The sequence below is a fragment of the Saimiri boliviensis genome, chromosome 20 (assembly GCF_048565385.1).
Source record: "Saimiri boliviensis isolate mSaiBol1 chromosome 20, mSaiBol1.pri, whole genome shotgun sequence".
Lineage (NCBI taxonomy): Eukaryota > Metazoa > Chordata > Mammalia > Primates > Cebidae > Saimiri > Saimiri boliviensis.
In genome coordinates, this window is record NC_133468.1 from 13,392,776 (window position 1) to 13,420,565 (window position 27,790).

General features: G+C 44.2%; 2 protein-coding genes across 5 annotated transcripts in view; one reads left to right on the top strand and one right to left on the bottom strand.

Annotated features, from left to right (window-relative positions):
• Positions 1-27,790, bottom strand: part of DOCK2 (dedicator of cytokinesis 2) — a 427,333-nt gene that overhangs the window by 175,984 nt on the left and 223,559 nt on the right.
• INSYN2B (inhibitory synaptic factor family member 2B) overlaps positions 1-27,790 on the top strand; it is a 119,990-nt gene that overhangs the window by 75,000 nt on the left and 17,200 nt on the right. For 2 of the 4 annotated variants that reach the window (XM_003936170.4, XM_074390478.1), the window contains exons 2-3: positions 21,872-24,128; positions 25,233-25,307. In XM_003936170.4, coding sequence (XP_003936219.1) covers positions 22,777-24,128; positions 25,233-25,307 — 1,427 coding nt within the window. In that variant the 5' untranslated portion in view covers positions 21,872-22,776. Of the gene's footprint in view, positions 1-3,953; positions 5,919-16,117; positions 24,129-25,232; positions 25,308-27,790 lie in introns of those variants that run through there. The other 2 variants (XM_074390476.1, XM_074390477.1) reach the window with 2 other exon arrangements.

Below are 27,790 nucleotides of genomic sequence, written 5' to 3' on the forward strand. Positions count from 1 at the left end.
TCAATTGAATGAGGTTCAGGGAGAGGTTCAGTTGCTTGCTCAAGGTCACACAGCTAGGGAGTGGCAGAGCTGGGATTCAAACCTGGCTCTCTCGGGTTCCAGAGCCTGTTCCTTCCCTCACACTGAGTTGCATCAGCGGTGGAGCAATAGTTATGGTGCCATGGTCTTCTGCACAGACACTCACACACAGAAATGTGTTCTTATTAAAGTGACTTAGGGATTAACAAACCCACAAATTAGCTCCATACAGTGTCACTGATGGAAATTCCGATGTAGCTAATAGAGCTAATACTCACTGAGCTGAGGCCACCCTTGGTATCTGCCAGACTCATCATCCGTTTAAATGATGGGGAGCCTTCTTAATGGACTAAAGGGCCCTCACTATAAAGAGAATCTGGTTGGAAGGCCTCCATGTGAATGAGAGAGAATGAGCTGATGGTGCTGCCGAGGTTACCAGCACCCTACAGGCCTGTGCTCTCTGCCAACCCCTTCCCACCTCACTCCCTCAAGCCCTGTCCTGCCTGTCCATGCCCTTCCTCACCACTCCCATTAAAGGGAAGCTGCCCAGAAATGAAAACTTGGAGATGTGTTTGAATGCACTGGTAGAAATTCCATAGACAGGTAGGTGATTTAGAGCAAGTCGTTCTTTAAAAAATAAAACTCATCTCAGCTACTCAGCAAGCCCAGCATAGCAAGAAAAAGGAAGGCACAACTGGCATTAAGACTGAGAGGGGAAAGCCCTCCTTGAAGCCAAGCAGTGCCGCCTCTTGGGAACCAATCATCAGGCTTCTTGCCGAGAACTAGGTCAGTACGCCACTTTACCCAAGGAAGTACAAAGGATCCAGGCAGCCCCAGAAAATGTCTTACCTTCTCCCCTAGACATTTTTTTTTTTTTTTTTGAGACACAGTCTTGCTCTGTTGTCCAGGCATAATCTTGGCTCACTTCAACCTCCACCTCCCAGGCTCAAGTGATTTTCGTGCCTCAGCCCCCCAAGTAGCTGGGATTACAGGTGCCCGCCACCATGCCCAGCTAATTTTTACGTATTTTGTAGAGGTGGAGTTTCGCCATGTTGGCCAGGCTGGTCTCGAACTCCTAACCTCAGGTAATCTGCCTGCCTCAGCCTCCCAAAGTGCTGGGATTACAGGCATGAGTCACCACGCCTGGCCTCTCCTCTCCAGAAGCCCACAGGAGGGCTTCCACTGCTCTCGGGGTTAAGTCCAAACTACCTGCTGCAGCGACCGAGCTCTCACCCACCTTTCTCTAAACTCACTTTTTTTCTCTCCCTGTCCTGAGTAGGCTCGACCCTCTAGGAAGTCTGAATTTCTATCACTTTCACAAAAGAGCCCTGCTCTCTCTTATCTACATACTTGGAGGCGTTTGTACGTACTGTGTCCTTAAGTGACCTCCTTCTCCCATCTCCCCATTTGTGCCCACCTGTACCACCCCACTAGCTGGCTAGCTCCTACTCTCTTCCAAGCTCACAATAGATGACCCTGCCCTTGAGGAGGCTCCCTTGGCCACCACCCCTCACACTCACGCCACCACAGAAACGTATCAGGGATGCATGCTGCTCCTAGGGACTTCTGAAGCACCTCGGCTTCCTCTTGGTGGGTATTTACCACCCTGCTCTTAACTTTTTATTTTTCTTTCTTTCTTTCTTTTTTTTTTTTTTTGAAATGGCGGTCTCACTACATTGCTCAGGCTGGACTGCAGTGGCTATTCATAGGTGCGGTGATAGCTCACTATAGCCTCAAATTCCTGGGCTCAAGAGATCCTCCCACCTCAGCTTCCCCAGTAGCTCAGACTATAGACATGTACCATGACCGCTTTACATTTAAATTCACCTCTTTCTTTTATGACTCCCTCCCTACTCTGTGGGCTCTGGGAGAACGTCTGAGCTCACTGTTACATCCCTAGGACTCAACCCATTTTCTGCAGATTAAGAGTGCTCGGAAGGATCTGAGGAAAAATATGCAATCAGGAATCGGGCTTGCCTCTCTGTGGAACACTCAACACCATGCCGGGAACCCTGCTTCCCAAACAGCCCCATGGAGCCTCAGCAACGTGCAGTCTCCAGAGCAGCTGACACTCAGTATTTCCCACTTTTCTCAAGCCAGGTCAAGGCTGTCCCTTGCAGAAGCCACTCTACTTGACATTAATAGCCTGTGGCCTCTTGCTACAGAATCACATAGTGGCTAAGAGCATGACCCCTGGAGCGCAGGGTCGTGCTGGACTATTCACTACTGTGGTGGCTTGGCAAAGTCATGAAACCTCTTTGTGCCTCAGCTTCCTAAAATGGGGCTCACTGGGAGGGTGAAGATTATACAAAATAAGCTTCACAGCCTTAAAAAGATGGCTTAGTCCACAGCAACCACCAAGTGATGCTGGTTATGGCTGTGCCTCTGTTCCTGTGACAGCTTTCCCGGCAGTTCATCAGCTCTTTTGTAGGGGAGCTAAACACAACTAGACTAACTAGTTATTCCCCTCCCGGACTTTACTTCATCTTTTCAGTGTCTTTGTGGTATTTCTGATAGATAGCATTAACCCTACTGATCGAGACACAGCCTCATTTGTGTTTGTAGTCCCTGTGAGTTCCTTGGAACACAGAGATGGAGAAACAAACCATTTGACTGGGCATCTGAGTGGTCTCTTGCTTCTGAAGGGCAATGCTCAATATGGTGTGGTGTACACCACTCATGCTCCAAACCTGAGGGTAGGAGAGGGCATCGTGGTCCCCAGAGCCATGTGTTCTTGCAAGGCAGCCACCATGCAGAGGAAGGGGTGCCTTCTTCTCCAACAGATGCAAGCAAACATGGTGATCACATCATAGCATGTGGCTGAGGGTCCAGAAGACCCCTCCATATGGCTCTGGAAAAGCCTACTTGAAGCCATCACTCTAGGTGTCTCAAAATATTGCCTTCTAAGTCAAGTCCACTCAAACCAAATTAATTTCCTTCCTCTCCCTCTTTCCTCCTGACACAGCAACCCTAATCTAACATCTAGTGTTTTTGAGTTTATCCAATTTTCATCATCTTTACTATGACCAACTTGCCATCATCATGTGTCACCTGGACAACTGTCATGGCCTCCCCACTGATATACCCTGCTTCCACTTTTGCCCCATCCAGTCCACTTTCACAGGACGAGAAAAATCATTTTAAAACAGAAACGTGTTAATATCTCACTCTCTCACACATATATGCATGCACGCGTGAATGCGCATGCATGCGCATGCACATGCACACACACACACACACACACCCCTTTCTTAAACCTCTTGAAGTCATTCTGTTTTCAAAAATCAACCAAAAGGCTTAATGTGGCCTTCAGGACCAATACCATCACTACTGCCTAACTCTTCAAGACCAACTGTGGTCTGCTCCCTGGATTCCATATGAGCTGGCCTTTCTTTAGCTGCCACAAAGGCCAAATGCTTTCCCTGCACCAGAGCCAGTGTGCACAGTGTTCTTTTGCCTGGAACACCCTCTTCTCATGCCCATCCCTCCACCTCGATCACATCCACCATCCCTCCTGAATCCAAACATCACTTCCTCAGAAGGCACCTCGTTTACCCCCAGTGTAAATTAGGACTCTTTATTCTCCCATGGGGCTTCACTTTTTGGTCACGATATTTAGCACGTTTTGTAAATCCATATTTACTTGGGTGTTTGTTCACTTAATATCGACCTCCGCTACCCTTAACTAAGTTCCAAAATAGACAGGACCTTGGCTGTTCAATCCATCAGTTATATCTCAAGGTGAAGACAGTGCTAGACATATGGTGAACTCCTAATCAATGATTTGCTGGGTGTTATCACTTAAATTCAATTCCAGGCATGCTGCATCTGTATCTTGGTAAGAGGAGGAAATATTTTTCGGTTTTTTTCACCACCAAGAGCCTCTTTGTTATTTTCCGTCTCCCCACTGACTTGGTGTATTAAAAGATAGTGGGTAACATCTCTACACATTAAGTCATAATTAGCTTATTTTATCATTTTGCTCATCCAAAGCATGTAATACTGCTAATCAAAGTTTCTAATTAGTAGTAGTGAATGAAGAAGACAATACTCATGATATAATTACAGCCAAAAGGAGAGGGACTCAACATTAAGGTTTGCTTTGTAAATGTACAGCTTGCCTAAGCTTTAAGATGTTGAAATCATTCCAGAAGATCTGTTTGGCCTACGAAGTCCTTTATGCCATGCCTCCTGCCAGCCAGTTCTTCTCCTGACATTTGCCACTTACCCCGCCCAACCACAATAATTAAGTTTATGTGGAAGGAACAGCTTTCATTTCACTGTCTAGACTCAAGGCATACCTTTTTACCTGCTTCATCCTTCTTCCAACGACTTGAACTCCTAGTCGTCATAGAAAGCCTGGCTCAGATGTCCCCTCCACCAGGGGACAACAGGTTAAGGTTGTCTAAGGGTCCCAACAGGATAGGGCCTGGGATGGTGGATTTCCACAATACCTGACCTTGCTTAAAGCTTGCTTCTTATCATGCAGCCTATCCCTGCCCATCTCCTCCTTTAGATCTGAGAGCTTGGAGGTGTTCCCGATGCCCAGCATGATGTTTGGCACATGGTGAGTGCTTAGTAGAAAGAAGAGAAGAAAGAATGAATGGAGAGAGGAAGGAAGAAAGAAAGAAGAGAAAAGACAGCTTGTGGTTTCTAGTGCTGGGGACCCTGAAGGGAATAAAGTGGACATTTTGTGAGACTCTCATAATCTTAGTGGAAGGAAATGACATACTGAAAATCAGTATCAATTAATATATGATTAGGGCAGATGCCTGATAGCATTAATCAGGGTTGTAAAAGTCTGTTTAATTTTTTTTCTGGAAAATCTGAGTGAAAGTAAGAATAAATACTTATGCAGTCAAAAACAGGGCACAATATGAACAGTGGGGGAAACCCACTTGTTCTGCAGTCTTTGCATGCCAACAGGGAATGGAAAGGAACACTGAAGTCTCACTTTTGATGGCAATACCTTCTCCCAACAAAATGTGGTATGTGGAGAGGTCTATTTCCGGGACACTAACATCGAACAAACGCAATCCAGAGCCCAGGGCCTTCCTAGGCCTGTTCCAAACCTGAGTGCCCACACACCTCTGCACAGCCAGAGACAAACATATATATTCTCCATTATCCATCTTTTTGCCCTGCGATCCTCAAGTTCATTTGAGGCAAGCAAGACTGAAATGCCAAGTCTCATTTTTGACCCGTAATCACTGATGTTGGTGCTGACTTGTCATCCCATTTCTAGGTAGGTGGTAGGCAGGCTCTCCCGCCATGGTCTCATTGAACCTGACTCTTGGCAGGGAGAAAGAATGTGAACTGGCTGCACTTTACAGAGTGAGAGAAGTCTCAGGGCAGGAAGTCAGGCAGGCTGAGGATCTGAAACTCTTGCTCTTCCTAATGAGCCACACTGTGTGGGCATGCTGAGGCTAAGGAGGCTGTGGTTCGACGCCGTTTGGTTCACTTCAGCAGCCCCCTTATCATCATCACCCTCTTTACTAACAGTTTTTGAGCTCTTACTAGATGCCTGGCACCATGTCTTGTATCTCTTTTTTGTTTGTTTGTTTGTTTGTTTGTTTTGAGATAGAGTCTTGCTCTATTGCCCAGGCTGGAGTGCAATGCTGCCATCTCAGCTCACTGCAACCTCTGCCTCCCGGGTTCAAGCCATTCTCCAGCCTCAGCCTTCCAGGTAGCCAGGACTACAGGCATGTGCCACCACGCCCGACATTTTTTTTTTTTTTTTTTAGGAGAGACGGGGTTTCAGCATGCTGGCCAGGCTGTTCTGAAACTCTTGAAATCAAGTGATCCACCCGTCTTGGTTTTCCAAAGTGCTGGGATTACAGACCTGAACCACCGCGCCTGGACACCTCTCTTTTAATCTACAAATCAGCCATTTGAGAAAGGTCCCGTTTACTTGCCATCTTGCACGTTATGTATTAGAAAGCCAAGGCTCAGAGAACAAACACCACTCACCAGCCAGGTTTGAAACCAGACCTGTTCTACTTCACAGACCGAGTTCTTAACCTCTGGGTGCTACTGCTGAACCCACCATTCTATCACCTTTTGTTTCCTCCCTTTAGTCTGTGTGGTTGCTCATTTCCATCTGGTTCTCTGACTCGCTGCTTTACACAGGGGCAGCAAACTACTGGCCATGGGCCACATCTTGCCTATTACCTGTTTGGGTCAATTCAGTTTGACTGGCATATCACTATGCTTGTTCATTTACGTACTGCACATGTGTGCTTTCAGGCTACATTGCCAGAGGTGAGTACTTGGAACACAGACCACATGACCTACAAAGCTGCAAATATTTACTGTCTAACCCTTGATTGAAAGAGTTTTTTGGTCCCTGATACAATAGATAAGATAGACAATATGTTAAGAGCTTAACTGTCATTCTTTCATTGAATTCACACTCTCCGTGTGTGTGTGTGTGTGTGTGTGTGTGCGCGCGCGTGCGCGCAAGCATGTGCACGTGTGCATGTGTAAAGGATACTCCTATCCCATTTTACAGATAAGAAAACTGAGGCTCAAAGAGTTGAAACATCCTGACCAAGGTCACAGAGTTAGTAAGTGAGAGAGCTGGATTTTAAACCCAGGCAGCTTGGCTCCTAACCATACAGCACACCTGACTGCTGTGGGTTCCTAACCATACAGTACACACAGTGCTGAGTGATATATGGTCCTGCTTAAGCGGAGCCCCCATGAGGAAGGAGACCATGGCAGCCAGCTGATGTAGAGAAGTGAGCTGGGGTCGGGCTCTGGGAGCCCCAGGGACACACACTTGTTCATGCAGCCTCGGTTAGCCCCAGACTCTCAGAATGTACTGAGGACAGCTGGGACATACCAAGGAAGAACAACACACAGGAAGGTAGCTGGCAGGTGACACAGTCACTTCTGACAGGGGACTCTCTCCCCAAATCTACTGACAATTGCTTAGCCAAATTATTTTCTAATGCTCTTCATCTTAAAGAATCATTTAAAAAAGTGATTTTGTTGCTCTAGCTAGCCAGCTCCATTATTTGTAAGGGAGCAGCTTTGTAGGAAATGGTTTTCGTTAGAGTTGCTCACCTATGTTCAAGGGAGGAAAGTTCAGCTCTTCTTTTGAGAGTCCACTCCTCTGTTACATAGACCAGGAGAAAATTAAAGTATCCTGCGATGGAGGAGCCATCTCTTTGCTCCCTAACAATGCAGTGAGACCTTCCCCATGTAGCCCTGATGATGGCCTTCTACACAAATGCTTGCATGGAAAAGGAGCTCACCTCGTCACAAGGCAGAGTTGTATTATTTGAGTTTGAGGGAACTTCTGCCTTTAGCTGAAATTCATTTTGCATCCTTGACGCTCTAAATCATGGGGCTGTGGTTCTGTCTCTAGAAATATCACAGGGAAACCCTACTTCCCACTTGATACAGTAGTGAAGTCTTTAAAGGGACCATCATGTCTCCCTGTTTGCTCTTCCCTTGCTTAAAGAGCTCACATTCCTGGCCAGGCATGGTGGCTCATGCCTGTAATCCCAGCATTTTGGGAGGCTGAGGCAGGTGAATCACAAGATCAGGAGATCAAGACCATCCTGGCCAACATGGTGAAACCCTGTCTCTACTAAAGAAATAAAATTTTAAAAAAATTAGCCGGGCATGGTGGCACATGCCTATAATCCCAGCTACATGGGAGGCTGAGGCAGAATCGCTTGAACCCAGGAGGCGGAGGTTGCAGTGAGCCAAGATTGTACCACTGCACTTCAGCCTGACAGCAGAGTGAGACTCTGCCTGAAAAAAAAAGAGCTCACATTTCTTCAACCATTTGTATTGTGATACTTTCCAAATCTCATAAGGATTCTCTTTCTCACAGTGAAAGCCTAAAATTTTAGATGTGTAAATAAATTCAAAATGAATATTCTTATGGTAATGTCTCTTAGAGTTCAAGGCTATGAAAAAGGTTGTTACTCGTGATGAAATGTCTCAGCATTAAGCACTAAGTAATGATAAAAATATGTTTTACTGGGGTTCCCTTTCTGTCTTGGTTTACTAGGAAGCTCACATCAAAACTGATGCTCAGTTTTTCTCCTCTTTATTAACTTCATATTTTGCCTCGCATCTTCTATCATCTGATAATTGTTTTTAGTTGTATGGCATCTGCATTTCATTATAGACATCTCAGGTATCCTCTTCTACATTATCAATTGGCTCCCACACACACTGTGAGCAGCAGGTAGGGAATATATTATAAATATTCCTGCTTTACAAATGAGAGTTTGAGTGGCTACTAGTGAGTGATAGACGTCTTTGCTGGTTCTTATACCTTGATTATAATGATGGTGATACTGCCTATAGTAATAATGCTAGTAATCATAAAGGAGCCAATGTTTATTAAGTGCTTCCGGCCTGACAGGCACTTTTCTGAAAGCTTTATGAGTATGTCATCTCATTTAAATCTTACAGCCAGCTTCTCAAGTAATATTATTAGCTACAGCTTCTTAAGTAATATTATTAGCTACATATTATAGATGAGAAAATCAAAGCCCAGAGAGGTTAAGTAATTTACCCACCAACAGAGACGCAGAAAATGGCAGAGCCAGCATTGAAACCTAAGCCATCTGTTTTCAGAATGTAAGTTTTGTCCACTATGCCACACTACCTAAATTATCGGACCACCCCCAGCCACTCCACATGGAATTTAAGAGGTCCTAGTATTTCAGATAAACTCTGAACCTATAAGATTCTGGATCTCATCCAGAATGGGAATGTTGACATGAGCTTTAAGAAGCTGCTCAGTGCTGACTGCCTCCCCACCCCCAACCCAGCAGCAATGGTTTCTGGCTCTCACGCCATTTGCCTGCACACTCTGGGTGTTCCTTCTAAGCCCTGTGCCGCTGTGCAGTCAATCAGCCTCAGACATGGGACTGGGAAGCAGAGAGGCTGTCCTGGTCATTGGCCCTGCAAGGATCATGGAGGGCAGCCACGACCAGGCTTGAGAGCAGATCATTCACATAAAGGTCCCTGTTCAGGCAAGACAAGGATAGTGGTAATCTGGGGATATCTCCAGGCCAGAAAATATGAAAGGAAGGAAGGAAGGAAGGAAGCCAAGAGGTCTGCTGGCTGATTCTTACTATATCTATTAAGTGCCAGGCACTGCATTATGTCCGCCAAATGCTCCTCTCATTTTGAAATAAGGAAACTAAGATCCCAGATATGAGGTGACTTGTCCTAGGTCATTTAGCAAGTTTAGGTGAGAGTGTCTGAATAACTCCTTGTAAGAGAAAGGCTTTGCCAAATCATGATAAGAATTTCATTCCAGGAGATGGAATGTCACCCTGCTCTTGGGGGCTATGGTTACAATAGGGAACACGGAGGGAAGGTGGAACCCCCAGTGGCTGGAGTCAGGGTGAAAGCATGGGGCACTGTGGGACCTTTGGGGAGTGTGATCCTACCTGCAAAAGGAGAGAATACATGAATGCTGGCTGCTTTTCTCTAGGGGCAGGGGAGAAGACTCAGGTGAGTATAGGTGGCTAGAGTGAGACTACCCCCTGTCCCCAGATCTCCAGGAAAGGTCTCCTCCCAGCTCAGTCCCTTTCCTCATCTCCTATCCTGGAGGGTGGGAAGTGGAGTTGAGGCTGGAGGGTTCTCTCTACCCATATGCCCTTCCCTTTGCAAGAAATAAGAGAGGGTAGAAGAAGGGAGAGAAAGGAAGGAGGAAAGGAGAAAGAAGGAAGGGGGACATTTAAAACATGAGTTTTTATATTTTTGGATTTGACCAACATCCATGAGAAATAAGACATCCCTTGTCATTAGGCAAATACCGTGAGCCCTTCAAGTGAGAGGCAGTAACAGGTGTGCTACCCAGCCTGTGATTTGCATGGGAGGTGGATGGGGCTTCACAGCTTGCACAGGCAGAGAGCCTAAGTCCCAGAATGCAACACCAGTTCCAGCAATGGTCTGAGATTCCTGCAGGAGAGGAGGAAATGAATGACGAAAAGCCACAGAGATGTTCCTGGCTCCTTGGGAGACGGCAGACCTCACAGGGAACCACAACACCAAAACCAGCAGACAGGAGACACTGGGCAGCATTTTCTCCTTGAGTTTCATTTTTTTAACTCTGCCTTTTAATATTACTTGAGATTTGCTACAACCCTTCCCACAACAGACTCTCAAATCCTGGGATTTTGTCCTGTCTCTGTGTAATCTGGGGCCCAATGCATAATGGTAACCATGGTAAAGATGAGAATGGTGGAAGCCACCATTTATTGAGCACCTACTATGTGCTGCACACGCTGCTGGGCACACCATTTACTCATCTCAGAAATGAGGAGTGGGCTCTTTAATGGCACTGGAGTCCTGTGCTTCTGCAAACTACTTGCTGCCACCGAGTTCTCTGTTCATCTGTGATTAGATCAGACCATAAACTTCCCCCCTTCTCTTCCCCTTGTGAAAATTCTGCAGTGTAGGCAAAGATCCAGAAGCAGGAAAACCTTCATTGCAGCTGCCTGCCAATGCTTTGCTGCACTGCAGAGTCCAGGGCCCGACAGTTGCCCTTGGTGGGTGTGTGTTGTGTATCTAGTCAGGAGAAGGGGGTACTTCCAAGCCATGCTGTAGGCCAATCCTGCCAGCTCCCACCCAAGGCATCACTAAGAGGTGCCCAGCTTCCGCCTGCCCTCAGAGAAGCTCCCTGTTCTTATGAAGTTTTTGCTGTCCTTGTGATCCTGCCAAGCCACATTCATCTTGAGCAAATCTTGCACCTCTCTACCAGCTCCCTCATCTGCAAAATGGGAGTGATAATGCCTTGTCTTGGCAGACCTGATGAGGCGGAAATGAGCTAGTAAATCTAAAAATGCTTTGAAAACTTTGGCAGTGCTATTGATGAGCAAGAGGTCACTGGAGTCTGTCTCGTTTTTAGTACAAGGACTAGTATTTTAATCAGTCAAATATGTGTGACTGGTCTATACTGGAGCACAGGTCCCTTAAGAATGGAAAGGCTTTCCCAATTTTATTCCTAATTGCTTTAGACAATCTACAGGTTGAGATTACCAAGTATAAACAGTTTCCAGGTACCACAAAACCACAGAGGGTGTTGCTGAGATGGAAAGGGATTTTCCTGTCTTCTTCCACTGCAGATGGATCCTCTCCCATGTGAAAAATGTTAACATTGAAAAAGAACTTAGAAGTGACCTGTGCCAACTCTGTACTTTATGAATGAATCAGTTTACAGCAATGCAAGTCATTGGCTGTCTGGCTTCCTGTTGTTTTTTTCTGGATGGAGCGGATGGAGAAGAGTGAGACATGACCATTCACCTCTGCTCTCCCCCTTCCCTCTGACACACTGAGTTATTCCACCGATGACAAATCCAAAAGGCTCTAGATTCTTCTATCTGTCTGAGCAGGGAGCTCCCCCAGTGTTTGGCTCCAGGAAAATAAATCAAAGTATTTAAAGTCGAAGTAGTATAACATTAAAAAATGGTAAGAAAATGTCTCCGGTGATGTAGTGGAAAAGACATGCATTGAGAAATATCAGAAAAACCTCTGGAAAGAAATCAAAATGCTGAGAAATATAGAGATAATATTAAGCCAATGCTCTTTCATCTATGAGAAGATGGATGAATTTACTACTACCAGCAGTTGCATCTGGTGGTAGTAAAGCTTTTTCCCTGGAGAAAGCAAGCTGGAGGTGACCTTTCAGATTCAGCAGCAGCAGCAGCCAATGCCTCTGGCTAGATGGGTGCGTGCACTGCAGAATTGTTCCTACAGGGCAGATGTCCTGAGATTTGCAGGAGAGGACATTCAAGAGATGCTGATTCTTCACCCTTGACGTAGAAAAGCCAGCAGCATGAATCACTGACCCCAAAACATTTATAAAGATGCAAGAGAGAAGGAGAAGGCAAGAGAAGGGGCCAGAGAGGAGCAAAAGAAATGCAGAAGGAAGAGGAAGGGCAGGGTGTGGAAAAGAGAAAGGCAGGAAAGGTGGTGGGACAAAGAGCAGGGAGGAGAGAAGAGAAATGAAACGGGGGCCATGCCGGAGAAAACAGAAGGCAAGAGGGGGAAAAGGAGAGAAGACAGAGGGAAATACAATAAAAGGAGAGAGGAGAGAGGAAATCCAAACGGTAATCCAGCTAGATTTGTAACATTTCATGTCTTAGGCTGGTCATGCTTGTCACGTTCACTCTGCTGTCCTCTGTGTTGTCTTGCACACCTGAGACATTTTATGTTTTTTAAAAAAGGAAGAGAAGGGAGAAGAAAGGATAAAAATGAAGAGGCGGCGGAGGGAGACGCTGCTCATGTTTCCCTGTGTCTGTGACAAATGCCATTAGATGGCTGGAATGGTAGAAAAAACAGCATTAATGGCTTGCCCATCCATTGGAGAGACCTCTGGGATCAGAAAGCCTGTCTTCTCCACTAGGTCTCGTTCCAAATGAGGCACCTGAACTGGAAGCAGATGTGGGCCACGGCCCTAAACCTTTCTCCCTGGTGTGTTGGAGAACAGGAGACCCTAGATTGACTCAGTGTGTTACTTGTGCAGTGCAACAAATGTTCCCAAGCTCCTGCTCCATGCTAGGAGCTGTGCTGGGGTCTGGGATACATACCAGCGACTTTGTTTTTCTTGAAGCATTAGCAGGTAGAAGATAGCTGCTCAGAGTCTCAGTTTCCCCATCTCTATAATGAGGGGGGGTTGTCTTCATGGTTTTTAGGTTTGCTTTGAGTCCCAGGACTGAATTTCCCACATTTTCTAGAGCAACTCCACTTTATTCTGGTTTAGATATTAGAATTGTGCTTAAGCTTGGATTTGGAAAGCTGATTTTACAGCTAATATAATTTTGAAAATCATTAAATAAGATTCTACCCTAGGTCTAAAGTTTTAATCTCTGTTCTATTTCTAAGGTTGTATGATTCCTTGAGGCCTCCAACTATAAGAATTTACTCATTCATTCATTCAGCAAATACTAAAGTTCCTCAATAAATGGGGCAGAATCAGGTAATAAATAAACAAGCTAGGCCAGGCACGGTGGCTCAAGCCTGTAATCCCAGCACTTTGGGAGGCCAAGGCGGGTGAATCACGAGGTCGAGAGATCGAGACCATCCTGGTCAACATGGTGAAACTCCATCTCTACTAAAAATACAAAAAAATTAGCTGGGCATGGTGGCGCGTGCCTGTAATCCCAGCCACTCAGGAGGCTGAGGCAGGAGAATTGCCTGAGCCCAGGAGGCGGAGGTTGTGGTGAGCCGAGATCGCGCCATTGCACTCCAGCCTGGGTAACAAGAGCGAAACTCCGTCTCAAAAAATAAATAAATAAATAAATAAATAAATAAATAAACAAACAAGCTAATAGGCCAGGGTTTTGCTGCACAGAGGGACATGGAAGGGGAGGAGATGGTTGAGGAGTGTCTCCTGGGGATGACAGTCTTGGAAGGATCTGAGGAAAGAGGAGTCCTAACAAAAGAAACAGCAGATCTGAGAGCCAGATGATTAGAAGGAATCTACCATGTTCAGGGCCAGGGACCGGTCACAGAAAAAGGGGAAAGAGGCATGAGAAGAGATGGGACCAGGAAGGTAGGCAGTGGCCAGACGATATAGGGTTGGGGCCTGTGTTCAAGGTTGCGGCCCTGAAATTATGAAACTAGTTTGTATTTTAATTTAAATACAATGGAACACCTTCGCAGGGTTTCAAAGAGGGGTCTGATATGAACTGATTAAATATTCTCAAGATTACTCTGGCTGCCATGTAGAAGACAGATGGTAAAGGGGACAAGAGTGGGGGCCACTCACAGTGATACAGGTGAGAGATGATGAAAACCTGGGTATGGGCCGGGCGCGGTGGCTCAAGCCTGTAATCCCAGCACTTTGGGAGGCCGAGACGGGTGGATCATGAGGTCAAGAGATCGAGACCATCCCGGTCAACATAGTGAAACCCCGTCTCTACTAAAAATACAAAAAATTAGCTGGGCATGGTGGCACATGCCTGTAATCCCAGCTACTCAGGAGGCTGAGGCAGGAGAATTGCCTGAACCCAGGAGGCGGAGGTTGCGGTGAGCCGAGATCGTGCCATTGCACTCCAGCCTGGGTAACAAGAGCGAAACTCCGTTCCAAAAAAAAAAAAAAAAAAAAAAAAAGAAAACCTGGGTATGAATACCAGAATTTGTGCAAAAAGGTCAAACATGGTATATAGAAAAATGAGAACAAGATTTTATGATTAGTACATATCCAACATCTTTCAAGGTCCCAAATATATAAGTCTAGATCTTAACCTCACATTTTGGTGCCTAATTCCTTCCCTCCAGTCAACCCATGCTTAGTAATCCCAGATGCTAAAAAGAAAGTTAATTCCCTTTGTCTCTTTGACCACTTACAACAAAACGTAGATTTAGACAGACCCCCAAAAATACCCTTTTCCTTATTGAAAAAGCTAGCTGCTGGAAAGGGACATATTTTGGAATATATAATTTGGAAAACTATCTTTCCAAATTTCAAACTGAAAAGAGAAATGAAGACTTGGACCACAAGCATTAACTCTTTGATTTCAGGTGAGAATGCAGTAACCCTTACCAACAGATTTGATCAAGCAATTAACTGGATACAAAGGGAAGGAATGCAAACTTTGAACCACAAGGCCCAGAGGTGAATGACCAATAGTCAGTAGTCAATGGCTCCTAAAGACTCAGCACTGTGCTTAGGACTTTGGAAGACAGAAAAACAGTGGAAGACATAACGCTAAACCTTAGAAATGTACCCTGTAGCTGAGGAAACAGGACTAACACATAAAATAGTTACATGTCTGGACAGCTAAATGGAGGGAAAGTTGGGGTCTCCAGCAGAGCCCCGAGGCTGGTGGCAGGAAGACAGGGTTTCAGTCCGCCTCTGTGACTTAAGACAAGTCATCTCATCCTTCCGGGTTGAATTCCTCTTCTCCAGAACAGGGATAATGCTTCCCAGCCTCCCTACTGGGGATTACATGGGATTTGAAAATGCTTTGTAAGTTGTAAAGTGTGGTATAAATAGTAAAGGTTATTATTACTGACTAAATTCAGAGAAAGGAGATGGCAATGTGTCAGTAAACAAAGCCTCCTCTGAAAAACAACCCAATCAAGAGCCTCCTGCTCAAAAACTACCAATGACTTCCCAGTGTCTAAAGCAGGGGTTGTCAAGCAACGGCTCCCAGGCCGAATCCATTCAGTTGCATATTTTATAAATGAAATTTTATTGGAACACAACCAGAGCCATTTGTTTACATGTTGTCTATGACTTCTTTCTTGCTACAATGGCAGAGCTGAATGGTTGCAACAGAAACTATTTAGCCAGCAAAGATGGAAATGATTACTATCTGGCCCTTTAAAGAAAGAAGCATGCTGACTCCTGGCATAAAGCATAGCCTGAACCCCAGTTAACATGTAAAACACTCTGATACCTAAGGCAGAATTTAGATACATAAAATGAATTAGATACCTTCCTCTAAGTCCTCCCCAACACTATATAACATTTTGAACAATTCCCAGGGACCGATTCCATATGAGATTGGCATTACAAGGTCCTTTTTTTTTTTAAATTTTACTTTAGGTGTATACTATATCCAGCATTTCTCCCCGTGTTATCCCTCCCCATCCTCCTCTATCCTTCCCCTACTCCCCACAACTGCCCCCAGTGTGTGATGCTCCTCTCCAATGCCCATTAATGATAGACTGGACAAAGAACATGTGGTACGTATACACTGTGGAATACTACGCAGCCATAAAAAATGATGAGTTCGTGTCCTTTGTAGGGACTTGGATGAACCTGGAAGCCATCATTCTCAGCAAACTGACACAAGAACAGAAACCAAACACCACATGTTCTCACTCATAGGTGGGTGTTGAACAATGAGAACACAAGGTCCTTTCTTAATACTACAATAAGGGTCGGGTCTTTTTCCTCCTTGGAATCTCCACAGTATTTATTACAGTGCCCACATCATGACAGAACCTCAATAAAGTTTAATCAAATGAAATTTGTCATAAATAGAGAAAGCATAGTAGACTAGAGAACAGACATGAGACCTACCGATAATAAATCTTTGAAAGGGGAAAAAATGTTGGAAGTGAATTAATTCCTTCATTCTTAATTAGTTATGTGAATTAATTACAGGTATTGATCAACTTACGACCTATGCAACTTACGACCATTCGACTTTACGACCACAATTGCTAGCCACGACTGCTCCGTGTCTGGCAGCGCAAACATTGCCCAGCTGGGCATACGACAGTGCGGACCAGCTTCCAGCAGCACTACCATCTCCGCGTGCACCATTTCAACTGTACATATAGCCTACTCAACTTACAACCAAATCGTGTTAAGACCATTCCGCGGTCCCGACCGTGGTCGTAAGTCGAGCACTAGCTATAGTTATTTATTCCATTTTCCTCTATTCCATGTCATAGAAGCTAAGACAAATTAGATAATACAGGATATGTATTTGTTTTACAAGAATGTATGTGACCCTTTCTGTGTCAAGTTGAGGATAAGGACTGGGAGTACACCATCACCACATGTCTCTTAAGGAGCTTATAGTGAGGCTAGAAGTCAGCAGATCATCACAATATAGACAGACAAGCACAATGTCAAAGTACACGAAGTACAGAGACAGCAGGGAGAGGAGTAGGGCTCCTGGGAATACAACCCTTGTACATTCCTTCCCATGAATGTACCTACAGTTTACTATTTCAAGGAAAAGCGGGGGAACCCAGACCAACTTGCAAGTTTCTCCTGGCTACCAGCTGGGTTCTATCTGAAGAGTACACACTGACTATGCTGACCATTTCATATAGATTATCTCATTTAATTCTTACAACCAGTCTAGGTGGTTTTACAAAGATCAAGTCACTTATTCCAGGTCAATAGTCAGAAAGTGGAAGAGTCTCATCCAGAAAAATAAAATGAATAATATCTTTATAAGCAGAAAACCAACTGCTTTTAAACATCACAAGCAAAAGCCTATGCACTTAATGCCTCACTGTATTCCCTAAATACACTGAGAAAAGAGGAATGGGCTGGAATTCTGGAGAAAGCCCACAGTTTGTGACCTACAGAGATACTGTGAAATGTTTCTATGTCTACTGAATGGACACTGATTCCATGAGGACCATCTGATGTGGGCCCAAGTCATAGCTGGAACACAAACAGTTGGTTCATGTTCACTAAAGTCAATAATCAGTGGAGGACAGAATAAAGTGTTGCAAAGATCATCAATAACCCCCACCTGCAGGGCCACTGTGACTACCTCTGGGGAATAATTCTGGATTCTGGCCAAAATATTAATTTAGCCCTAACCACCAATGCCTGGGGAACTGTGAATTAATGGACAGCTGGGAGCCCATAAGACTTAAGGGCCTCCAGAGGGTCCTATTAGCCTGGTATATCCCCCAGGATGTGTTTGTGCAGGTCACAGTGGACATCAAGGGCAAAAAGAGTTGGGACACAAAATGTTTTTGTAAAGAGAAAATTTAGTATTTCCTAAACGCCTTAGGTTTTGTCCAGGACACGAGATTTTCCACATTTGCTTGACTATCCACATTTTTATTTTCAACTTTTCAGTCTTTACTTGTACCAAATGTGTAAAATCAATAAATGTGAAAAAATTTCCAATCTTACATAAATTCCATATCGAGAATGAGATACAATTTCTTTTCTACTTTATTGGCAATGACAAAAGCAATGATCACAAATTGACCAAACTCAGTAACAAGAAAGTCCTGGTGAAAGGACTTCTCATTCAGGAATGGCAGGGTTGCATATTAAAGTAGAACTTTATGGAAGGATGAGTGGTAACATGGTAGTGTCAACAAAATGTAAAATGTATGGCTATTTTGACTAACTAATTCTTCTTCCAGGCATTTATTCCAAGGAGATAATTAGACAAGTGCTCCCAGATTCACATATAAAAAATGTTATTTGTAGAATTACTAATAATACCAAATATTTAGAGACAACTGAAATAGCTACAAAAGTACTGTATAGATAATCGTGTAACTAGACAACAGATTCATGTTAACCTACTTGAAAGAACAGTGTGACCTGTAAGCCACAATGTGTAACTTTCTCCAGGTTGTTCAGTGACAAAAAGGCTTTCTGTCCATCAGCTTGTCTGTGCATCGCTCTGTGCAAGCACTGCTCAGGGAGATGCCTAGAATGAATGTCACCAAATTGTTGGCGCATTGTGGCTCTTTCCGGTTGGTAAGATATCATGTATTTTTTTCTTCCATTTTTTGTTTATTTGTATTATTATTTATTTTTACAATGAATGAATAATATCTTTATAAGCAGAAAACCAATTGCTTTTAAAGAACAAAAGAAAACATCTATAGGATACATAACTTCCTGGAGAAAAGGCAGGGCTAACACCAGAATAATGATTGACTTTCAGAATGGAAACGTGGAGGGAGTTTGAAACCTGCTTGCTAGCCTTGCGCAAAAATATTAGTCTTTCCAGTCTTGAAGAAGGCAGGAAGGCCCAATGGTGAGAAGCCTGTGCTTCAGGGTCAGTCTGTGGGTCCAAATGTCAGCTCTATCACTTATTAGTATGAACAACTTGGTACAAATATCTTAACCTTCTGTGCCTCAGTTTCCTCATTTACAAAATGGGGAACTGACTGCACCTGCCTCTAACAGTGTCATAGGATTAAGGAAGAGAGTAAACGAAACACACCAATCACAATGCCTGGCACATAATCAGTGTACTATACATTAGCTCTTATGAAAACCAGCCTCAGACAGTCGTAGCCTGTGTGAGTTATTGTTCCCAGAATGAGTGCTAACGAGCAGTTAAGAAGAAGGCAAAAGTTAATTAGTCAAGGAAACCACAAAAGTAGACATATAAATATTCTAGGCTCTTCAGTACAAAGATGAAGAGTATGAGCTGCATGTTTTCAGGCATGTGACCATCTCATAAACTTCAACTGCTTACTCTGCAAAATGGGGATAATATACAGAAGGTCATTTTGAGTATTAAATGCCAGGTGCTAACACAGCACTTAACAGTAAGATTTTAATATATATTTGCTACTGTTAATGAAAATAACTATTATGGACTAGGGAACTGGGTACTGAGCTCCCCATCATCACAGGTATCCAGGCAGGCTTAATTATTATTTGGGGAGGAAGACACAGAAAGGATTTAGTCAGGGACTGAGGAAAGTGACTACGGGATTCTCCCAGACCTAAAAATTCTACACAAAGTCATTGAAACATGGAACCAGTTTTAAAAGTTGGGTTGTGTGGAATTTTTGTGTAAAGCAACTCAGGAGCAGTAGGTTCATCTCCTCAGGGAGGTATGTGACGATGCCACTGCCAGAAGCCAACCCTGCTTTTCAAACAGGCAAGGCAAATAAGGAATCGCTTGCTCATAAAACTGCTCATTCTGTCCCATGATGGCTCTACCTGCTCTGGAAAAGCTACAGATGGTGGTTCATCCACCACTGGGACTCAGAGCTCCCTGAGCTTGGCTGAAAGCTATGGTCCCACTCCTCAGAAATAGCACATACATACACACACCCTGGCATTCACAGTAAGAAGCCCTGGCTGCAGGTGATTGCAATAGTGATAACAGCAATGGTAGGAAACACGCACAGATTGCCTAATGTGTGCCAGGCTCTGGGCTGAGAGCTTTGCATACACTGTCTTACTGACTTCTCATCAGACTTTTGAGTTTGTGTCTATGTTATGTCATCCCCACTTTACAGATTAAAAACACACAAAGTCCTTCAGTCAGTGAGGGGCAGGGTTTGAATCCAGTTCTAAGGTACACTCGGAATGTGAGCAGTAGTTAGTTGTAAGGGTTGATGACTAGTTGACAACTCATTAGCACTTTGGATGAATCCAAGTCTCTTCCAGGACCTGCCACACAGTCTCCGAGCCTCACTGGGTTAGCTGGACTCTCTCAAGGCACGTAGGAGCAGGGAAAACCAAAGTTTATATGAGCATTATCTAGCAACTCTTAGGGAAAGCAGAAGTATGATAGACGAAGTTTAGGCTGCACTCACAATGAGCAACCCAAATAGTAAGACAGAAAATGTTAGTAACAGTCTCCATTTATGAGCAAAGGTTTCTATCTGTATGGTAAGGCTGGCTGGTGATATAGTTTGGCTGTGTTCCCACCCAAATCTCTAATTGTAACTACCATGATTCCCAGGTGTAGTGGGAGGGACCTGGTAGGAGGTAATTGAATCACGAGGGCAAGTCTTTCCCATGATAGTGAATAAGTCTCCCAAGATCTGCTGATTTTATACAGGGGAGTTCCCCTGCACACGCTCTCTCTCTTGCATGCTGCCATCATGTAAGATGTGACTTTGCTCCAGCTTTACCTTCTGCCATGATTGTGAGGCCTTCCCAGCCAGGTGGAACTGGGAGTCCATTAAACCTCTTTTTCTTTATAAATTACCCAGTGTCAGGTATGTCTTTATTAGTCGTATGAAAACAGACCAATAAGCTGAGTTCTAAGACGACTTTCTCAGAGCCATCCAAACACTTGTGGGTTATTATTTTTATTTTCTTTAAAAAACCCTTAGTCAATCCAGACAGCCTTAGAATTCTCCTCATCTCAGTGCCACGGTGATCCCTCTGGCTTGCTTTCCCATGGCGTGGCCCGCAAGCAGTTTCCTGTGTCTCTCCAGATCTGCAAGGGTCTTTTACCCTTGTCCTCACAACTGTCAACATATGAGGCAGATCCCAAAAGGGCAGAGTCATAACCTCATGGTTAAGGATGTGGACTTTGAAATGAGAGCCACCTAGGTTCAAATTCTAGCTCCTTTACTGAGTACTTACCCTCTTTGAGCTTCAATTTCCCCATACATCTAAGCGGGATAATGGCACCTCACGGACTTGTTGTAAGTAACTTTAGGCAAGTTACTCACCCTTTCTGGGCCTCAGTTTATTCAACTGTAAATGGGGACAAAAATATTATCTACCCGTATGGAGTAGTGTGTGATTAATGAATGAGTTATGGCTTGGAAAGTGCTTAAAACAGCACTTGTCCCATCAGTTAGTACTCAGTAAATATGAGTTATTCTAATTAACACATGTGAAGTTGTCAGCATGGTAAAAGTATGTGTTCAATAAATGGTGGCTATCATTATTATGAGGTAGCTGTTCCTCAGAGAAGTTCCTGCACATTTATCTCCTGGAAAGCAGTAAGATATGAAAATATCAGGGGGAAAACCTTGTCCTTAAGTAAATGTTGCAGTCATAGCAGAACGAGTCCACAGGTCCTGTTGCCCTAGCAGGACACCTGAGGACCTCCACCCCTCGTCTTGCCCAGGTTCTCCCTTGCTTCAGAAGTACCTGCCCTTTATCTAACCATCCACTCTTTCAACAAATTCTCCTTCAGCACCTACAGTGAGCTGGAAAGAGGGCTGGGAATACTCAAGCAGTGAAGGAGATGGTTCCAGCCTCTGCCCTCCTGGAGTCTACAGGGTAGTGGAGGAGATTCACACTAAACAAATACATACACAAATGCTCATTTAACAACAGCTGCAATTTATGTTGTGAAAAATGTGGTGAGGATGTACAATGGGCCCTGATGTGGTCAGGCACTGGATATGAGAGTAAGGGGGAGTCATCGTAAAGGCTCCCTGAGAAATCGCTGGGACTTGACAGATGAGTAAGAGTCGGCTGGGTGATGCGTGGGCATGGAGACAGAAAAGGGTCCAGGCAGATAGCCATTTCGTTCCAAGGCCCTGCACCCACAAAGTGCCTGGCTCACAAGGAGAACAGAGAGAAGGGCCACGTGGTTCACTTACTCCTAGATCCTCCACTCAAAATATTCAGCTAGGAAGCTGGAATTTGAAGAGAAACCTAGGTCCACAGAAACTGCCTTCTCAGTGGCGACTGTTGTCTCTTCCCTTTCAGGTGCTCCTCGCCTGCTTGTAGACTGGCTTGTCTCAGACCCAGCCCTTGAGGCCAAGCAAACATACATCATCCTGGAGGCTGCAGACATAGCTCACTGCCCACAGGTGAACTTCAGTCAAGATACCACAACAGGGACTCTGCCCACTGAATCCCCAATGATTCCTCAATCCTGTCGTCGTCATATCCCACTGGGTTTTGTGAGGCTATTTAGGAAGATAAGTTTTCTTCACTGAAGAAAAGAGAGACAGCATGAAAGAAAACAATGGCCCCAAAGGAGGAATCTGTGATTGACATAAACGGGAGTGTTCCCTTGGGAGCATCATGTATCATCAAAGAAGCAAACCCCCAGGTCATTTATTTATCCACCTATTTACCTGCTATGAAAAGAAGATATGTTTAAGTTTCCTACGGTTTTACACTGGAAATTAATGCTCTGGGGGAAAAAAAGCTGTATATTCTAGATGTAGCAGGTTTCTTTTGGAATTCATTCACCGGGAGCCTGGCACTACCCCCTAAATGGTACTTTTGTTGTCTTTTTATTCAAGACGGCCAGCTTCTTCCAAGATCAGAACCACATGCCAGCCTCCCTTGATCAACAGCCTCCCAGCTCTCTTGGTACATCAGATGTTTAGTAGTTAGCCTAACTCATTTGTTTTTCCAAGCAGCAATTATAACTACAATGAATTAATATTTTAACTGCAGGGGAAGCATTACAGACAGCTCCTACGTAGACTCTAGAGGCTGGGAATGGCCAACGGGATTTCCCATACTAAAAGAAGAGGACCACTCCAACCTGGCCAGCAGTTCTCTATGTCTGAGATGCCATCATTAGATACTACTCCAAAGACCTAAGGGAGATGTGTCCAGGAGAAGTGTATGGTCCTGGTCCTTCCCACTGAGGCTCAATGGCCCAGCAAAATATGAAAGTGAGACCTGTGCTTCTAAAGCGCAACAGTCTAGAGTCAGTGGAGTTTGTGAAACAACCTCACCACCGCAGGAGCAAATCCCAGCAGGTGAGATTCAAGGAAGATGGGACCACTAAGAATCCAACTGGCCTAGCTGAAGTTGACGTCCGAACTCCAGAAGACCCAGCTGTGATGGGGAAGACTCAAGCAACCAGGCACCATCATCCCCCCACCTATTCGCTCTCCTTCCCCAGGTCCCAGAAGGCAGGGGACTTTCGCAACATTGCGATTCAAACTTCCCCCAGTCTCAGGAAGCATTTCCCAGTTTTCAAAAGGAAGAAACTCACAGCCAGCAAGTCCCTGGTGGAAATGCCGACAGCATCCCAAAGTGCTATCCAGGTCAACGGCAACCTCTCTGAACAGGACATTGTGTCTTCTGACCTAGCCTACTTAAGGTTGGCTCAGCATCTTGAGGATGGGCCTCGAAGGGTCAAAGTGTCCCATGCATTCCTCCCAAGGGTCCCCAAGGTGCAAAGCAATGGGCCTGTTAGCATATGCTTGGAAGCAGGAACTTGGAGGTCCTTAGAGAAAGCCACAGCTGCCATTCAGGTTCCAGATGATATTTATCACAGTCCTTCCTGGGAAGCTAGAGAGTCTGCTGTCAGCCCAGACAGGTCAGCTGAAGTAAGTACCTCCATACGCCCTTTGGACAACACATGTCCAGGTGGTGGGAGAAGGGTGACTCCAACAGTTTCAGAAAAATCCACCTCCTGCTTAAATGCCACCAGCGGTGCCAGCCACACACCAGGAACAGAGAAACTTAAACCTGAATTGCTTTTGGCCAAAGACAACTCGGATGACAAAGACCTTGGCCCACTGTCACCTCAGTCAAAGGAAACGTGTGTTCCTTCACCTCCACGGACTCACAGTTCCCCCTCACCAGGCTCCCACAGCCAGCCAGCCCACCCAGGAAGAACCTCAGACTGTCCTTCATCAAGTACTAGTCACCAGAATCTGTTGTCACTCAAAACTAACACTACATCAAAATCTGCCCCTGGGTATCAGGAGCAGATGGCAAACAACCCCACCCCTCCAGAGTCAGACACCCTGGAGTTTCCAAAGTGTCCAGGAAGTAATCACCTCCCATCCTTTCTTCCAAGGAGTGAGACCAAACTTCAGAGCAACAGGGAGATTAGTGACATTAATGAAATTCACCTGGCACGGGGTGAACTCTGCGACCTCCAAGGCCGGCTGCAATCTGTGGAGGAATCTCTGCACTCCAACCAAGAGAAAATTAAAGTCCTATTGAATGTCATTCAAGACTTGGAGAAAGCTCGAGCTCTCACTGAAGGGTAAGGGGATTTTTTTTTCCATATTAAAAATGACTGGGTGAAGTTATCTGCCAACACAAGAGCAGATACAGCATTGGTATCTTTAGTAAAAATGTCTCCAAAATGGTTGAAGTACTTTTGTTTCCCCAAATCATAACCACAGACCTTCCCTTTTCTCTAACGGAATTTCATTTAGTTCTACGCTTTGGTGGATTTTTGTGGATTTCTACTGCTGTTTGTTTTCGTTTTCAGGTGTTAGCAGAATGGGGAAAGGCAGCGGTGAAGCAGTAGGATCAAAAATGATTTTGATGAAGATAAGGGTTCTGTTGATACATGATGGAGGGAAGTGGTAGCAGGAAGGCACTTCCCCAGCCCCCTCCTCTTAGCAAGTTACTGCATTTGCACAGTATTTCTGTTCTTTGTGTCATTGTGACAAAGGACTTGAGGTGGCCATTTAGTTTATTATTGACCTTCCCCTGTAGGACCACTTTGATGACTTGGTCCATCAATGAGCAACTAATTGGAACTGAAATGAGATCACAATTCATTTTGCACAGTTCATTTTCCGAAAAGAGAAAAAAGTCACAAAATGCTTTCTTGTGTGACTCAGCACCAGTATAGGAGGAAAAGACAGTTATTTGTTTAGATGTGAAATGCTTGTCCCTCTAGAAGGTGCTCTCTAAAGACAGAGAATAAGCAATGGTTAAAGCACATCAAAAAGGGTAGGAGAGAGAAGTAATTAACTGGCGTTTGCTGTATGAATCAGAATCAGCACTGCCATATAAGAGAGAAACACTGTGATGATGCAGACAGAAATGTACTGAACTAAGAGGTCAGGATTTTTAATAATCTCCCTTCTACTCGCTTGCAAAATCCCTCATCTCACAGGATTGTTGTCAGCATGAAAAAATTCTCAGGTTGGGAAGTCTTTAAACATGTATAAAGCCTTCTAGAAATGTGAGCTCCTATTGCTATGACTTTCTTGTTTCCTTATTCGTAATGGTCATGCAACTTCAGAGCACTGTGAATCCTGTGCTATAGGGACTAAGGAACCAGTAGGTAGAATGTTTGTGGCCCACGTGGCTTTTGCCCATAGATTTATCTAGCAAATGCTCTGTCTTGCAGGCGCAACTTTTATCGAACTGGCCAAGATCTCAACAATTGCAGTACCTGCCAGAACACGGCGTGCATCATATACAGGTACCTGGCCACAAGCGAGGCCTGCTCTGTAGACTGCAAAGCCATAGGTTCCACTGAACGCTTTAGCAAACTCTTAAATGCAGAAAGTCAAGAGAGAGGCAAAAATAGGAGGCCTTTGAATATCTGAGACTAAAATAACAAGGTATTTAACTATGAAATGTTAACATCTGGTTCCAAGGCAGGGACTGTTTTGTTTCCTTACAACGAAGTCTATGAGTCTATGAGTCTTTGACTGTAATCATCCCTACACTTATCAAACACCAAGTGCAGGCATCATGGTAAGCTTGGCATGCACATTTGCATCTCATTCCACCCTCAGGAAAGTTAAGCCATTTGGTCTTGCTCACATAGAGTGTTTTCTGAGAACAGAAAGGGCCAGAGTCAGGACTCACATCCAGATTTTTCAAATCCCAAACCTGTGATCTTAATTATTCCACCACACTGCTTCTTCCTCAACAATAGCTATCCCATGCCAAGCACTTACTTGGCACAGTCAAGAACTGTGATAAGAACTTTATGTTCATTTCTAAGTATGTCATTTCCTTCTAGCACAGAGTAAGTTTGCTGCAGTAAAGTAGATTTTTATAAGTGACAAAAGGGAAACATGATATACAGTGTAAAGTTGGAGTCAAAGATCTGTGTTTTAATCCCCAAGTCTGACATCAGCTAACTTAACCTAGGCTCACACTCCTTATCTTCATAGGGAACAATTATCCCCATTCAGAGTTGCAATGAAGACCAGATGAAATAATCTATGTGAATGTCTTTTGTAACTGTAAACCTCTGCACAAATCCAAAGGCTTATACCTGTTATTACTAGAAAGATCAATGCCCCCTTAGCTGGAAGCCCACTTTCAATGGCATAGCAGAAAAGTGGTCAAAAGCAGTCATTTCAGTTGATGACATCTCATTTTGTTGACCAAAGTGAACAATTTTGCTTTCTCTATTATAGTTCTCTTTTTGCTGAAAACTGGCAGCTCAGGGCCTGAGCAAACTAGAGCCTAATTGGGCTGCCTATGTCTTCTTTTAAAACTTCTCATTCTCTCTGGCAGAATCCTGAAATATCATTGAGTAAGAGACCATGTGCCTGGAAGGCTGGAGGTGTGTGCACTTAGGCAGGGCCTTGAGCAACTTTTCATGAAACCTAACAGCTCCTTACAAAGAGGAGCCACCTGTTTTTATCAAATAACAGAAGATTCAGGAAAGATAAATGCCTTTCACCTCAATGTGAAGTCTTCCTTCAAAAAAGGGGTTCTGGAAGAGCTCTACAGCATTGGAAAGTCTAGGTAGGAAGTTTCATCAGTGGCTTTCTTTTTTGGTGCTTCTTTTTTTATATCTCTTCTCTTGAGCAAATTTTCTAATCATTAGGAGGACACAAATTATTAAATGTCTAGACAGAGAGGACACAACTATTCATCATAAACAAGAAGAATTAATTTGAACTAACCTCCATTTAAATCTTGATTAGTCTCTCTTCTTTTCCACAGCCAGATGATGTATTTTCTGTTACCTTAAAATGATTTTTTATTTGGCCTATAGAAGTAAAAAGGGCAAGTGGTGATTTCAAAGTCTACTATGAGTTTCATGATCTGGCCTTGGGCAAGTCATTTTCCTCATCTGAAAAATGAGGGTCTTTAATTACATGGTCCCAAGAGTCCCTTTTAGTTCTGACATTCTGATATTCTAAGCTGAATTAAAAGTGACAATATTTGGCTAAACTATGACCTTCCAACAAGTCTGAGAATGTTTGCATTTTTCTAGCACTTACTTCAAACATCTTGAGCAAACATTCTAAATTAAGTTACACCCCTGGATGGGTTAGCAAACCTTCCTGCACACCTTCCTTTCCAGAAGAACAGCAATAGTATGCATATATCCCTCATTATAATTCAAAGCCAGACTGTTCTCCCAGACAGGATCTATACCCTTGTAACTGAGCCATTGGGAGGGAACGGGCAATTAATTTGACGAAAGCAAAGAGATCTCAACAACATCCCCATTGTAGTAACAGTGGGAAGATGAGAGTTGTCATTTTCTTAAGAAAACATTTCAAATGACTTCAAACTTGCTTTGTGTCCTGGAAAGTCAGATCTTAGAAACAAATGAGTCAGTGATGTGAAATACTCATCCCCAGGCCTTGTTAAGCTGCAATCTCTCTCTGTGATGATGGATGTGTTCAATGCATGTCACTGTACATAAAGCAGATGGGCACATGATGGATTGCCCACTAGGTCTTCTCTGGAGATGCTGCTGCTAAGTTAGCCATGCATATGGTTTCCTAAGCAGTATTTCCCAGAGGCTCCACCAGCTGGAGGCTATGGCTATGCTGCTTGCTCCTATCAAGACATGTGGGGTCATCTGGTTCTAACTCATTCTCTCTGCTCCCTAAGCCTCCTTGGCTCTCCTCTTACCATTGAACACTTGGATACATCCTATCTCACCAAGAGCACAGCCCCAACACCAATACCTAGAGATTCTATGCA